The sequence below is a fragment of the Mobula birostris genome, chromosome 8 (assembly GCF_030028105.1).
Source record: "Mobula birostris isolate sMobBir1 chromosome 8, sMobBir1.hap1, whole genome shotgun sequence".
NCBI classification, from domain to species: Eukaryota; Metazoa; Chordata; class Chondrichthyes; order Myliobatiformes; family Myliobatidae; genus Mobula; species Mobula birostris.
The window spans coordinates 30,602,428-30,618,318 of record NC_092377.1 but is presented as its reverse complement, the minus strand read 5'-3'; the positions used below and the strand labels follow the sequence as shown (position 1 = coordinate 30,618,318).

General features: G+C 38.8%; 1 protein-coding gene across 5 annotated transcripts in view; it reads left to right on the top strand.

Annotated features, from left to right (window-relative positions):
- ppp1r21 (protein phosphatase 1, regulatory subunit 21) overlaps positions 1–15,891 on the top strand; it is an 84,799-nt gene that overhangs the window by 15,665 nt on the left and 53,243 nt on the right. For all 5 annotated transcript variants that reach the window (XM_072264938.1, XM_072264937.1, XM_072264936.1 and 2 more), the window contains 4 exons: positions 11,015–11,179; positions 13,268–13,326; positions 13,427–13,521; positions 14,635–14,687. In XM_072264938.1, the coding sequence (XP_072121039.1) occupies positions 11,015–11,179; positions 13,268–13,326; positions 13,427–13,521; positions 14,635–14,687 (372 nt within the window). The remainder of the gene's footprint in view (positions 1–11,014; positions 11,180–13,267; positions 13,327–13,426; positions 13,522–14,634; positions 14,688–15,891) is intronic.

Here is a 15,891-nt window from a genome sequence, read left to right as displayed (position 1 = left end):
ATTCCACAGATTCACTACTCTCTGACTAAAAAAAAAAATTCCTCCTTGCCTCTATTCTAAAGAGTTGCCCCTCAATTTTGAGGTTGTGCCCTCAGGCTGCGGATAACCCCACCATAGGAAACATCCTCTCCACATCCACCCTATCTAGTTCTTTCAGCATTCGGTAGGTTTCAATGTGATTTCACTGCATTCTTCTAAATTCCAGTGAGTACAGGCCCAAAGCTGTCAAACACTCCTCTTGTTAACCCCTTAATTCCCAGAATCATCCTCATGAACCTCCTCTGGACTCTCCAATTACAACACATCCTTTCTGAGACATGGGGCTCAAAACTGTTGACAATACTCCAAGTGCAGCCTGACTAGTGTTATAAAGGCTCAGCATTATCTCCTTGCTTTTATATTCTGTTCCCCTTGAAATAAATGCCTTCTTTACCACAGACTTACCCTGTAAATTCTTCTGGGAGTGTTGCATGAGGACTTCTAATTCCTCTAATGTTTGAATTTTCTCCCCAGTTAGATAATAGTCTGCACTATTGTTTCTTTTACCAAATGCATTATGGTACATTTCCCAACACTGTATTCCATCTGCCTCTTTTTTTTTTTTTGCTTATTCTTCCAATTTGCAATCACATTGCTTCCTCAGCACAACCTACCAATCCACCTCTCTTTGCATCATCTGCAAACTTTGCCACAAAGCTGGCAATTCCATTATCCAAATCATTGACAAACAATGTGAAAAGTAGCGGTCCAAATATTGACCCCTGAGGAACACCACTAGTCACTGGCAGCCAACCAGAAAAGACCCCTTTTATTTCCACTCATTGCCTCCTGCCTGTCAGCCATTCCTCTATCCATACCAGTATCTTTCCTGTAGTGCCATCGGATTTTATCTTGTTAAGCAGCCTCGTGTGGCACCTTATCAAATGCCTTCTGAAAATTCAAGTAAATGACATCCACTGCCTCTCCTTTGCCAACCCTGCTTGTTACTTCCTCGAACAACTCTTAACAGATTTGTCAGGCAAGATTTCCCTTCATAGAAACCTTGCTGACTTTGACTTATTTTATCATTAATCTCCAAATACCTCAAAACCTCCTCTTTCCAACCACTGAGGTTAGGCAAACTGGCCTATAATTTCCTTTCTTTAGTTTTCCTCTCTTCCTAAAGAGTGGAGTGGCATTTGCAATCCTCTAGTCCTCCGGGACCATGCCAGAATCAAGTGATTCTTGAAAGATCATGACCGATGCAAGCCTTTTAAATAGCGTACAATTCTATTGATATCCCAACTTGAGCACTGAAAATAAATTCTTCAATGGAATGAAAAGATTATTGTTAGTAAAATTTAAGGGAATTACATCTGATGACAATCGTATATCAAGTATACATCAATTCCATGCTGTATCATTTAATTAGTCGAAACATTCAAATTTTCTCGAACTTTCTTTTAAAACCTACCTTTTTACTTAAGCTTTACATAATCTACACTTAATAAATAATCTTTCCATGCCTGTGGTATATTTTACTTGGGAGTTTTGATGTACAAATCCATGTGGCTGTTCAGTTGAAGTTCTGAAAACTCTTCACGAGGGGGGAAAAAGAATTAGAGCAGTATGCGTGGGGCTGGTAAATTCCAAACTTGGAAAGTGATTGGGTCTTGATATGCTGAGCACAAGAGTTCATGCAGAGCAGGTTTTTGAAGAATAAAAGCTAGGAAAGAGACACCCAAGGGAGCAAGTCTCAGTTCATTATTCCTTTGGGAACATGACATTGACCTATCAGTGCTCCTCTGTGGTTCCTGGCACAATCATGTACAGTTGATTTTATTTATTTATTTAGCAATGCTGGGTTGAGTTGGCCCTTCCAGCCTTTCGAACCATGCTGCTCCAGCAACCCGCAACAACTCCAATTTAACTCTAACTTAATCACAGGGCAATTTACAATGACCAATTAACCTACCTGGACTGTGGGAGGAAACCGAAGGACCCAGAGAAAGCCCGTGCACTTCACGGGGAGGATGTACAGAGACTCTTTACAAAATGGTGCTAGAATTGAATTCCGAACTTTGGAGCACACCGAGCTGTAATAGTGTTTTGCTAATTGCTACTCTACTACAGAAAAGCTGTGTTTGGTCAAATGATTCTTCTGTGTGTCCTTGATGTAGATATTAACTTAGTTCAGGATGACTTAAAGAACATGCTGAACGGTTGAAAAACTCCAGGTCATTGTTATAGTTCACTCTTTGAAGGTGAGAAATTGATTCTTATCCTGCTGGGCTGAGGAAAACAGCAATATGTAATTTTGTTTCAGTAGTCTCTACCACCAGTGGGGCAGCAGGTGCTTAATGAGGTGAGTAAGTTGAAAGGTGTGCATGCTACAGTTTTTCTGAGATTGTGTGCTGTCCATTTTGAGTGGTCGCGGGCCAATGATTTACAGCAGTGGGGTTGTGGCAATTTTTTATAAGAAAGTGCTGAGGAGATCCTGATTGTTCCCTGTTTTAATCAGTGTCTCATGTGGGATTCTGTTGAGGGCATATAAGTGGCTGTCCATCAAAGCCAGACGAATAGAGCAAGGGAAAAAGGAATGCAATGATGTTGTTATCCTATTAGTAGAGGATAACAAGGTTTTTGAGGTGGTGGAAGAGGACGGAGGGGACAATCGAAAGCAAAAAAAAAAAATAAATAAATTCTTATCTATATTATTTGATTTATTTTATGTGACCAGATATTGTCTTTTTCAATGTGTTACTGAAATTCCCGGTTCAAAACAGAAACAGATCTGGCTAATATTTTGCAGCAATAGTAAATGAAAATCGAAGAATTGACTGCAGTTCAGTTAGCTGAGCGAATACAGTGGAGTTCTTTCTTGCCCATTTGTTTTCTCTCTAGCAGCACTAACTGGAAAACTCTAATGCTGGTGCACAAGATATTTTTGTGCTTTAATGTACAGGTTTCCCCTGCCATCTGAAGGTAGAGCGTTCCTATGAAACGGTTCGTAAGCCGGAATGTCGTAAAGTGAAGAAGCAATTACCATTAATTTATACGGGAAAAATTTGTGAACGTTCGCAGACACAAAAATAACCAACCAAATCATGCCAAATAACACATAAAACCTAAAATAACAGTAACATATAGTAAAAGCAGGAATGATACGATGAATACACAGCCTGTATAAAGTAGAAATACTTTTCCACAATCATTGCCGCACTGTTCTCCGTAGTGAAAATCTCACGCAAGCGCTCTCAGCAAAAACACGGCGCAAGCGCTCTCCAGTAACCTTTAAGATATGAAGCTGCCAAATCATACCAAATAATACATAAAAATACACAGCCGATATAAAGTAGAAATAACGTATGTACAGTGTATTATCACTTACCGGAATTGGGACAGCGCACTGATGACGGTGTGTTAGGCTGAGTCATCGGAGACTGGGGTGGTGCAGTGGCCCCCACCCTCTGGCAGCAACCCAATACCAATCCGCGAAGAATGCAGGGTACAGCGGTAACCAGGATGCATCCAGCACACCTTTAAGAAAAAAAAGCCGAAATGGACAAGCTAATTAATTAGGTGCCATACGGCACGTAAATGTCGGCCCAGATCAGAGACGATGCAATCAGATGAGGGTAGTGCAGTGGATGTGATCTACATGGATTTGATTTTAGTAAGGCATTTGACAAGGTTCCACACGGTAGGCCTATTCAGAAAGTCAGAAGGCATGGGATCCAGGGAAGTTTGGCCAGGTGGTTTCAGAATTGGCTTGCCTGCAGAAGGCAGAGGGTCGTGGTGGTGGGAGTACATTCCGATTGGAGGGTTGTGACTAGTGGTGTCCCACATGGATCAGTTCTAGGACCTCTACTTTTCGTGATTTTTTTTTTAACGACCTGGATGTGGGGGTAGAAGGGTGGGTTGGCAAGTTTGCAGACGACACAAAGGTTGGTGGTGTTGTGGATAGTGTAGAGGATTGTCAAAGATTGCAGAGAGACAATGATAGGATGCAGAAGTGGGCTGAGAAGTGGCAGATGGAGTTCAACCTGGAGAAGTGTGAGGTGGTACACTTTGGAAGGACAAACTCCAAGGCAGAGTTCAAAGTAAATGGCAGGATACTTGGAAGTGTGGAGGAGCAGAGGGATCTGGGGGTACATGTCCACAGATCCCTGAAAGTTGCCTCACAGATAGATAGGGTAGTTAAGAAAACTTAGCTTTCATAAGTTGAGGGATAGAGTTTAAGAGTCGTGGGGTAATGATACAACTCTATAAAACTCTGGTTAGGCCACACTTGCAGTACTGTGTCCAGTTCTGGTCACCTCACTATAGGAAGGATGTGGAAGCATTGGAAAGGGTACAGAGGAGGTTTACCAGGATGCTGCCTGGTTTAGAGAGTATGCATTATGATCAGAGGTTAAGGGAGCTAGGGCTTTACTCTTTGGAGAGAAGGAGAATGAGAGGAGACATGATAGAGGTATACAAGATAATAAGAGGAATAGCTAGAGTGGACATCTAGCGCCTCTTCCCCAGGGCACCACTGCTCAATACACAGGACATGGCTTTAGGGTAAGGGGTGGGAAGTTCAAGGGGGATATTATAGGAAGGTTTGTTACTCAGAGTGGTTGGTGCGTGGAATGCAGTGCCTGAGTTAATGGTGGAGGCAGATACACTAGTGAAGTTTAAGAGACTACTATACGGCTATATGGAGGAATTTAAGGTGGGGGTTTATTTGGGAGGCAGGGTTTAAGGGTCAGCAGAACATTGTGGGCTGAAGGACCTGTACTGTGCAGTACTGTTCTATGTTCTATAACATATGGTTCCTTGAGACCAATTGGCTATAATGCAATGGATGAATTTGGGAGCACTGTTACACAGGTGAATTAGCTTTAAGGTGATTTCAAGAGAAGAATGCTGTCTTAAGCACAAAATACTCTGCAGATGCTGGGGTCAAAGCAACACTCACAACTCGCTGGAGGAACTCAGCAGGTCGGGCAGCATCCGTGGAAACGATCAATCAACGTTTTGGGCTGGAACGTTGATCGTTTCCATGGATGCTGCCCGACCTGCTGAGTTCCTCCAGCGTGTTGTGAGAATGCTGTCTTACTGGGTGGGGGAGGTGCTGTAGTTTTGGGGAGTTGAGGTTGAAAAGGAACAGTTTACATGTAACCTCCCTCAGTAATCAGGCGCCATTTGGTTCTGAAGTACATAGGCTACCAGTTTTACCATTGGAGGCCATTAGAAATTGACTAGCAATTGTGTCTATTAACACTTGTGCTGCCATACTCTTATTAAACTTTGTATTATGCAACCTTTAGTATTTTTAGTAGTAACAAAATAAACTTGCTGATACTTAGATTTTCATGCATGGCTTTACTTAAGTTGTTTGCAGTGAAAGTTTGTTTTAGGCTGTACCATTGAGCGATTTGCTGATGCTTGCATTTGGCAAGATGTCAGGAATTGAAAACCAGATGTTTTTTTCTGAGCTGTTGTAGGTTTTCAGTTTGAATATTTAAAAAACATTGTGCGCAAATGTTGTAGTATTAGAGCATGTTATCTGAGAAGTTAGCATAAAATAGCTAGAACCTTACTTCAATCATAGCTGCTTTTTACCTTATCAGTTGCTTGCCTTTGAGTGTGCCTTTCAGAAAACAATTGATCAGACTATGTTGATAATTGCATTTTGTATTAATTTGTCAGTGTTTTAGGGGAGGTAGTTTCAGATTTCCAAAAACTTTTGTTTCGAAAAAGTGCCTATTGTTTTCTTCATGATCTAATTAACTGCAAGGTTAAGCTTTCTTCCAGATTCCATCATCCAAGGAAATTGTTTGCATTCACCCAAAATAACTTTAACATTTCAAATTTATTAAACATTTGAAGATTAGCTTTGTCACATCTACATCAAAACATACAGCAAAATGTTAATGTTTTTTACATCTATCGTCAACATGATCTGAGGATGTGATGAGGCCAGTACACAAGTGTCGCATTGCCTCCAGCACCAACATAGTATATGCCCACAGCTTACTAACCGTAACCCGTATGGCTTTGGAATATCTAAGATCAGTGAATCTAGAAAGAAAGAACAGAGGTCAAATTTATACCTATATTAAATCCATTGTGTTCTCCTACCATCCAAAGGCAAACATCCCTTCCTGAAGCTGAATCTCAAAATTAAATGTTATATTCTCAATGTAGTCTTGCCTGTCTTCCTTGGACCCAGAGTGGTGAATATTCACTGCATTCCCTCTGGCAAGTATTTACTACTTGGGTAAAAACACCAAGACTTGGCACAGTACTCGAAGTGTGGTCTTGCCAAAACCCTTATAAATAATGGAAGCCAACTTTATCCTGTACGTTCCCTTTTGTAATAGAAGTTATTGTATCATTTATCACCAACTACTTGTAGCACTTGCATGTTGACATTTTATGACTCAAGTAAGAGGACACCCATGTCCCTTTGACTGTTAACATTACCCATTTAATTGCTCACCTTTTAAACATTTTACATAAGAAAACAGATTATTTTGAGAAATCGTGACTGCCTATGCTTCTGTGCTAATTTACTTCTATTTGCTTCAAATGTGTGGAATAGTGTTTGGCAGCCATTATGTGCATGGACAAATTTTTTCACTGTTGCCATATTTTTTGGCTCCATATTTGGATTACTTAACCCTAGTTCCACACTGAATCAAGAAATTGATTTTTTAAAATAAAGATCTTGGCTTAAATCAGTTAAATTGATGCAGATCTTTTGGGCCAAGAGTCATTACGTATAAGCATCCTGTTTATGTACGCTTGCCAGCATTCCATGACCAACTCCAGAAACTGCTTTTTATTTTGATGATTGTTAAGAGCAAATTTAGAGTTTTGGCACACAATACAATTTGTCCAGAGCCAGGTAACAAGTAATACATGAGTAGTTTATGCGTGATATGGTGAGGATATAAACCAAGATTCTTTCCATTTCCGAACCCCATTCACTGTTTGACAAGTATTTATGGTTTGCAGAATATAGTGGTTATCCATAAACAAAGTTTTTCTAGGTATTCTTCCCAAATAGGTCTCTTGAGAGCTATTAGATTGATATTTTGTTTGACTGCGATGTTTTCCGCAGCCCTGGTTGAAGGGGAGAAGTTGATGAATGTTCTGGTGGTTATTTTTCATTTTTTTTGATCAACCTCAAATGTATTTAACATTTAATTTACTTGTTGAGAAAGTACTAAATTGACCGCTTTTGCTGTTTTAGGAGTGTGATAAGAGGTCTGTTTCTGTGCTGTAAATTCTATGTATGCTACTTCTTTTAATGTTAATTGTAGCTTAGACTTTTCAAAAAGAGACTGTTATTTGAAAACAATGTCATCCTTGCTATATACTTGTGTATTCTAATATCTGTTGTCTACAGATGTTGTAAACTCCTGGCTCATACGGTATTTGTTTATTGGAATATGCAATGGCCAAACTGGTCATCTCATTTTCTACAAAATAAATTTGGGTTCGTGGGGAATTTTGAACAATCTCTACTTCAGGTTGTGAAAGGCATCATTTTAATAAAAGTTCTTCCCCCACCGGGGAATTCCTAGTCATATGCTTCTTTCCCTTTGGATCAGACTTTTTCCTTTCTTCATTTTTTTTAATATATTGAATCTTCCTTCCTTTAGAATTGTTTGGCTTTTTATTCTATCCTGTTAACTTGTTGATTTAATTGAGCAGTTAAATTGAAATCATAAGTTGCTTATCTTTTGACTGTGTAACATGACTGAAAAATATTGACACACAGGCTTACTTCTCTGAGGCTTTCATAATCAACTTCAAATAAACTGCCATAGTAATTGGGAAGCTTGTATATAGCCAAAGGTTGTGGTCCATGTTGGTACTAACAGATTGTGCAGAAGAAGGGTTGTAACCCAAATTTCATATTGTCTGTCAAAGGATAGTCGAAAGATTTGGAACCTGTCTTTCAAGCAACTTCATATGACCCAGTAACATTTGGTAGTTTTTGATTATGTTAATAGGAGTTGTCTGTTAGATAAATACTTCAAAATGGCAGGAGAAAATCTGTAAGCATCTGAGCTGTTCTGTCTGCCAATAAAAGTGATTGAATGAGCCGTGTTTCAGCTTGTCAATAGAAACACTGTTTGCTTTGATTTACTGTATCCTTACAGGGAGGCAATTGACTAGTTTATGCCATTTTCCCACTATAGCAACTATGAAAGTTGAGTTTTCTGGAACTGTCACTATATGGACTTTGGCACAGTGAAGAGTCTTCTGAACCAAGCTCCTTCATTAACTGGACAGTACATACAGAATTAAGTGGTTGCATTGATTGTCATTTTATAAAATTCTTTGCACTTGCAACAGTTCATGCAGATTGGAGGGTGGAGAGACAACTGGGAATTTGAGACCAGTTAATTCAACATCAATAGTAGAGAAATCCCAGAATCTATATGTGATAAAGTCTTTTTAAAAAAGAAATGTTTATTTATTTATTAGGTTTAGGCAAGTTTAAGAGTATTAACTAAGGAGAATCATATTTGACAAATCTACTACATTTTTAATTGAATACAGGTGTCCTCCGCTTTTCGAAACCTCGCTGTTACGAAAGACCTACATTAGTTACCTGTTTTCGCTAACAGAAGGTTTTTTCACTGTTACGAAAAAAGGCCCACGCGCCCCGAGCAGCCAAGCTCCTCCCGCAGGACTGCAATATAGCGGCATTAGCAAGATGAGTTCTAAGGTATCGGAAAAGCCTAAAAGAGCTCGTAAAGGTGTTACACTTAGCGTAAAACTAGACATAATTAAGCGTTTCGATCGTGGTGAACGAAGTAAGGACAAAGTGACTTTGGCTTGTGGAAGCTGACGAAGATGATGTTGAAGAGGTTTTGGCATCCTATCACCGAGAACTGATAGATGAAGAGCTGATGCAATTGGAAGAGGAAAGGATAACAATCAAAACTGAATGCAGTAGCGAACGGACCGAAAGTGAAGTCGTCCAGGAACTGAACGTGAAGCAACTGCGTGATATTTTCGCTGCAACGATAAAGTACGACTTTCATTTTGAAAGGGTACGTAGCTTTAGGGCATATTTGCAGGATGGTTTGAGTGCTTACAAAGAACTGTATGATAGAAAAATGCACGAGGCTAAGCAGTCAAGCATACTGTCATTTTTCAAGCCTTCCACAGCAAACGACGAATCTCGACCTTCGAGGCAGGCAGACATAAAAGAAGATGACCTTCCTGCCCTGATGGAAACAGACGACGATGAGATGACACCCCGGTGTCCCACCACCCCAACCCCCAGGCCGCGGACCGATACATTGCCGCGGAGAATGCAGCGGTAGCCGGGACACACCCGACACATCTTTAAGAAAAAAGCCGAAATAAACAAGCTAATTAATTAGGTGCCGCCCGGCACGTAAATGTCAGCCCAGATCAGAGGCAATTGCCGATTGCGTCACCTCTTATCTGGGCCGATATTTACGTGCCGGGCGGCACCTAATTAATTAGCTTGTTTATTTCGGCTTTTTTCCTAAAGATGTGCTGGGTGCGTCCCGGCTACTGCTGGACTGCTGCATTCTCCACAGATCAGTATCGGTTTGCTGCCTGGAGGTTGGGGACAACTGCACCACCCCAACCTCCGACGACTCAGCCTAACACACCATCATCAGTGTGCTCGGTGCTGACTTCCAGATTCCTGTAAGTGATACTACATTGTACATACATTATTTCTACTTTATATAGGCTGTGTGTGTTTTAATGTGTTATTTGGTATGATTTGGCAGCTTCATAGCTTAAAGGTTACTGGAGAGAGTATTTCTGCCGAGAGCGCTTGCTCCATGTTTCTGCTGAGAGCGCTTGCATGAGATTTTCACTACGGAGACCAGTGCGGCAATGGTTGTAGAAAAGTATTTCTACTTTATATAGGCAGTGTATTCATCATATCATTCCTGCTTTTTCTATATGTTACTGTTATTTTAGGTTTTATCTGTTATTTGGCATGATTTGGTAGGTTATATTTTGGGTCTGTGAACGCTCACAAATTTTTCCCATATAAATAAATGGTAATTGCTTCTTCACTTTACGACATTCCGGCTTACGAACCAATTCATAGGAACGCTCTACCTTTGGATGGCAGGGGAAACCTGTATCTAACTGATAGAATATATAAGGGAACATCAGTGGATGTAATATATTTGTAGTTATGAGGGAACATCAGCGGATGTAATATATTTGTGTTTTAAGGCTTTTAAATTTAAAAATGAAGAGGTGTTTAGCAAATATATATCACATGAATTTGGAATAATATACTAGCATAGACTAAAAATTAGATTACAGTTGAAATAAATGGGTCTTTTAAAGCTTGACGTCTGGTGACTAAAACAGAGATCATAGCTTGGGGCCCAAGGTATTAGCAATATTTATCCATGACTGACATGAGGAACCAAACTTAATACTTACAAATTTGCTGAAGACAGAAAGCTGTACAAAATTATATATTATTATGAGAAGGATGCAAAGAGTTTTCAAGGTGATTTACATCATTTAAGTGAGTGCACAAAAACATGATGGATGCAGGATTACCAGGATAAATATTACTCATTTTGGTACAAATAAACAAAATGCCAATATTTAGCTACAGATTGGAAAAATGTTGATTTATATTAAAGGGATCTATTGGTCCTATTCTAGTTAGTGAAAGTAAATGCTTAATAATGCAAAGTGTATGAGGAATATGCAAGAGGCTTTGAGAACAAGAAGAAGGATATCTTGCTACCATTATTCAAGGCCTTTGTGAGAACATGCCTGGATCATTATATATTCTGTAGTTCAAGCCCTAGGTAATAGTATTTTCATTTATTACTACAATGTGTGTGTTTTAATAATTAATCTTCACTTTTAAACAATGCTTTTGGTTGTTTTTATTTCCCCTCAATTTTGAGTCCAACTATGTTTATTATATTAATAAACTGCTTATATTAAATTAATCCACAAATCTAATGGCAGTGATTTTCCATTTTGTATTTCCTTGAATATATAGGTTCAAGAAGCTCAAGAAAGACATAAACGAATTGAAACTGAGCTCAGGGAACGATTAATGGTGTTGGAGAGAGATGCCATGCAACATCATGATGTGGTTGATGGCTTAAAACAAAAATACACGGACACCATAGCAAAACTTCAAAATGACAAAGCAAATTTAGAGGTAAGACCTTTCATTTTTTTTTTTTTGCACATAAGGTTTTGTCCTAAATTATCTTTCCTTTATTTTAAACTCTGCAATATGCTGACAGGGAGGGAATTTGTTAAAGAAATCAAAGCCAACAAGCTGAGGATTTTTGTTCTAGAGAGAAATACAAAATCTCCTGTGTCGTTGCAAAGATGGAATCTTGAGACCTGTACTTCATGGTGTCCTTCTGCATTTTTCAGTTAATCAGCTTCTGTTCTCAGTATTGCATTGCTTTGCAGTAAACGAGAAAGGAAATATACAATTTGCAGGATGTTCTGGTGATGTGGGCCACGAGGTATAGTAAGAATTATTTTAATATGCAAAGAAGACAAACAATGAAGGATCTCAGCCCAAAACGTTGACTGTTAATTCATTTCCACAGTGCTAAGTTCCTTCAGCATTTTGTGTGTGTTGCTGCAAATAATTCACTTTTGTGTATTGCTTGGCAATTATAAAAAGGAGGATATAAATGTGATCCAAAAGTTATATCAGACAAATCATTAACATTACAGGTTGAATCACTCCAGTGTATTACACCTTCAATAGCACTTGCAAAATTATTTGGCTTGGTTTTATTTTTTAAGTAAAGTTTTTGCAAATGATCCATGAAATTTCCATGATGTGCTAAATACGAATCTGAAGTTTGAGAATTGTAAACAAATCAGTTATTAAAATATTTGCAAGACCATGAATACTTTTGTTTATAAAAGGCTAAAGGAAAGGACAAGTCCAATAATTGCAGACATTTAAAAATTCTTCTTGACACCAAGCCACCACCTTGTTTGTGAATTTTGTATGAATAACTTTCTAGTTCTACCATCCCGATCCTTCTCTGACGAACCCCAAAGAGTCAAATTCTTACCCTGCCCTTTTTAAAGAGCTTGTACTTTTTAAGAATGAATTTGTTCTCTGAGAGTTACCAATGCTGGAAACTACCAATAACTTGGAGAATTGTCTCTTTCACAAAAACAGGACACATTCAAATCAGCTAATTATCACCCAACCATCTGCAGTCACATTGTCAGCAAAATGGATGTCATTGACAGTGCTACCAAGTAGACTTGCTTGTCCACTAAATCCCATGCTCCGGTCATCATAATCTCCTGATGATTATTAATTTCAGATTTACTTAATTAATGGAGTTTAATTTACCTAGCTGCAGTACAACTAGAACTTGTCTCCAGGTATGTAATTAGAAAAATCATCAGGATTACTAGTCCACAAACATAACTATGGAGTGGAAGCAGTAGATAAAAGTGAAGGGTTTTTGTAGTAGAGTTAGTTGTTGAATGTGGAGCTGAATAAGTTGTGTGGATGCAGGAAAACTGGAGGTAATTGTTATGAAAATGTTGCAAAAGATGAAAAATGTTTTGTGCAGTTGAATACAGAGGTTGTTGTCTGCCTGTTGCTTGACTGGAGGAAATTTCAACTCATCCAAGTCTGGTTGTTTGCCAGCAATTTTTCAGCATCAGTGTTGTTGAGGCTTGGGCGATGTGCTGGAAAGAGATTTTGGTACTATTGGGGTCAAATCTGATGTTTTTGTTTTTCCACACCCCCAACCCCAAATGAGCTGCACATAGATGAAAAGGAGGTGGCCAGGGTAAACATTTTGAGGGAAGGAAAAGAAGTTGTCACTGGAAATTTTAACTATGGTTGGAACTTGGTAAGGATTGTCTATTTGAATTGTCACCAGTGGAGATTTCAAAATGGGTTGGAAAAAATGGTTATGGTCCATAGAGGATAGACAATTAGATAAAAATCATACATCTTCTGTGCCATTTCACCAGTCTGGGAAGGTTGCAAATGTGACCTGTGATATTCAAGAATAGAGTTTTAGGAAAGATGGTTTTTTTTGCCAGTGTGATAACACTTTCAAGGATATGGGGGTAACAAAGCCAGGTTAAAGATGTGGTAATTTATTGTACCAAGATGAGACTTTGTGAAAACACTAAGCCGTTGGCTTGACGAAAGTAAATTTGCAACGGCACTGAGTAAGGAATTTGGACGACCATCGGTATGTGCATGTATAGAATTCAAAAGATTTGTCTTGGAATAATTTGTCAGGTCAAGTCGCACTCATTGGAAAGAGAAGCTAAAGACTGTAGACTCCGAGCAGAAGAATGGTAAGACAAGCCATTATTTATTTTTGTTTTGATAATGCTTAAATCTTTGTGGTATAGCACATCAGTTGAACCATGTTAATTTCTTTGTTTTTAAATGTAGCCAACAACAACTAAAAAATGTACATGCTGACCTAAGCAGGCGATTAGACCAGTCAACAAACATCATTCAAGAAAAGTTACCTTTCAATGATACAAGTACGTCTCTATCTTGTGATTGCAGTCTTAATGCACATTATTTCAGTAATGAAATTTCATATGAAAATCTGTACACTTACGAGGGGTGATTGATAAGTTCATGGCCTCAGGTAGAAGGACTCAATTTTAGAAAACCTAGCACATTTATTTTTCAACATAGTCTCCTCCTACATTTACACACTTAGTCCAGCAGTCTTAGAGCATATGGATCTTGCCTCCAGAAAGTGTCCACAGCAGGGGTGATTGATAAGTTCGTGGCCTAAGGTGGAAGGAGGTGAGTTATACAGCTCTCGTCATTTGCATATGCAGTTCAACTCTGAGTGATTATGTAGAAAGTTTGAAATTAACAATTCATCTTCTTCTACCTTAGGCCACGAACTTATCAATAACCCCTGATGAGTTATTAACTTCAAACTTTCTGCATTATCACTCAGAGTTGAACTGAACGTGCATGTAACGAGAGCTGTTTTACTGATCTCCTTCTACCTTAAGCCATGAACTTATCAATCACCCCTGCTGTGGACCACTTCTGGAGGTCCAAGATCCGTATGCTCCAGGACCGCTGGACTAAGTGTGTAAATGTAGGAGGGGACTATGTTGAAAAATAAATGTGATAGGTTTTCTAACATTGGCTCCTTCTACCTTAGGCTATGAACTTACCAATCACACCTCGTAGGTCTGGATCACAAACAAACAAATAACTGAGTATTACATCTATTCTGTATATCACTAAGTCATTTTATTGGGACCAGAAGGTGGGGTGGAGGGGGGAAATAAACGGAATCATTCTAACTTTTAAGATTCTACCAGTTTTAAGCACCAGTTTTATGCAAGTGATTTTGCATAATCTATTAAGAGCACATGAATATACTAAAACTATATTCTGGGTGTACCAGAGATGTATTGGACATTTTGTGAAGACTTGCATGAGGGCAATAGGTTTTGCTTGATTATCTCTCATAATGGATGAATTCAGTTTTGTTAGCCGTTCTAACTTCATATTGCTCATTTAGACTACAAGGCATGAAGACAGAAATTGGTAGTGTATGCACATTTTTTCAAAGTATTTCTAATTGCTTGAAATGTATTAATTTTAATATAATTCCTAAATAGGGCTTGCAGAGTACTACACATTGGATGTACCCATTCATGATAGGAGGCATCAGGTATGTAATCAAGGAGTTGATATAGGGAAATATTTCACAGATTTTAACCTTTTGAATACAGAAAAAATCTTTTGGTGTGGACATTACAACTGTTCTTCAGTACTGTTCAAAGTTAGAACCTAGAACAGAACAGTACAGCTCAGAAACAGGCCCTTTGGCCCAAGTTGTGCTGAACTAATTAAGTGACTAATACCTAATTACATAAATCTTTGTCTGCACATGGACAATATCCTATCCATGTGCCTGTCTAAGAGCATGTTAAGCACCTTTGTCATACCCTTCTCCACCATTACCCTCCGACAGTGCATTCTAGGTACCTACTACTCTTTTTTAATTAACCTGCACGTCTCTTTGAATACCAATAGTTTTAGACATTTTGACTCTGGGAGAAAGTTACTGACTGTCTACTCTATTTAAGCCTCTGATAATTTCAGAGACTTCTCTGAGGTCTCTCCTCAGTTTCCACTATTCCAGAAAAACAACCCTAGTTTGGCCTTAGAATCTGCCCTTTAATCCAGGCAGGATTTTGAAAATCTCGTCAGCAACTTCTCAGAGCTTCCGTACCCTTCTTGTAGTGGGGCAACCAGAATGTTAGTCTTGAACTCAATTCCTTGATTATCAGCTTTTCAATTCTTTTGCAGCCACTTTCATGGAGCTTTAGACTTTTATCCCTCAATGTCAGTGCTGTTAAGGATCCTGCCTGTAGCACTGTACTTTCCCTTTACATTTGATCTCACAAAGTGCAACGCTACACACTTGCCTGGAACTAAACTTCACCTGCTATTTCTCTGCCCGTGTCTGCATCTGATCTACATCCCACTATATCCTTGGCAAGTTTCTACATTATTTACAATACTACCAGTCTTTATGTCATCTGTAAACGTACTAACCCACTGGCCATACGTTTCACCCAAGTCATTTATATCACAAATGGTACAGATCCCAATATAGAATCCTGCCAAAGGGCACTCATCATAGACTTCTAACCAGTGAAAGCTAGTAATTACATTCAGTTCTGTGAATAAATTTAATACAGCTGTCTCAAATCTATTTTTGAGACAGTCTGATTAACTTTGATCGAAGTTTTGAAATTATCCTAGTTTTAAGTTCAGTGCATGAAAATGCTGTTCAGCTCTTTTGGTTGTTCCAAATTTAATTAGGAGGCTGATGTTATGAACACGTAGTTATTTTTCATTCTTGAATA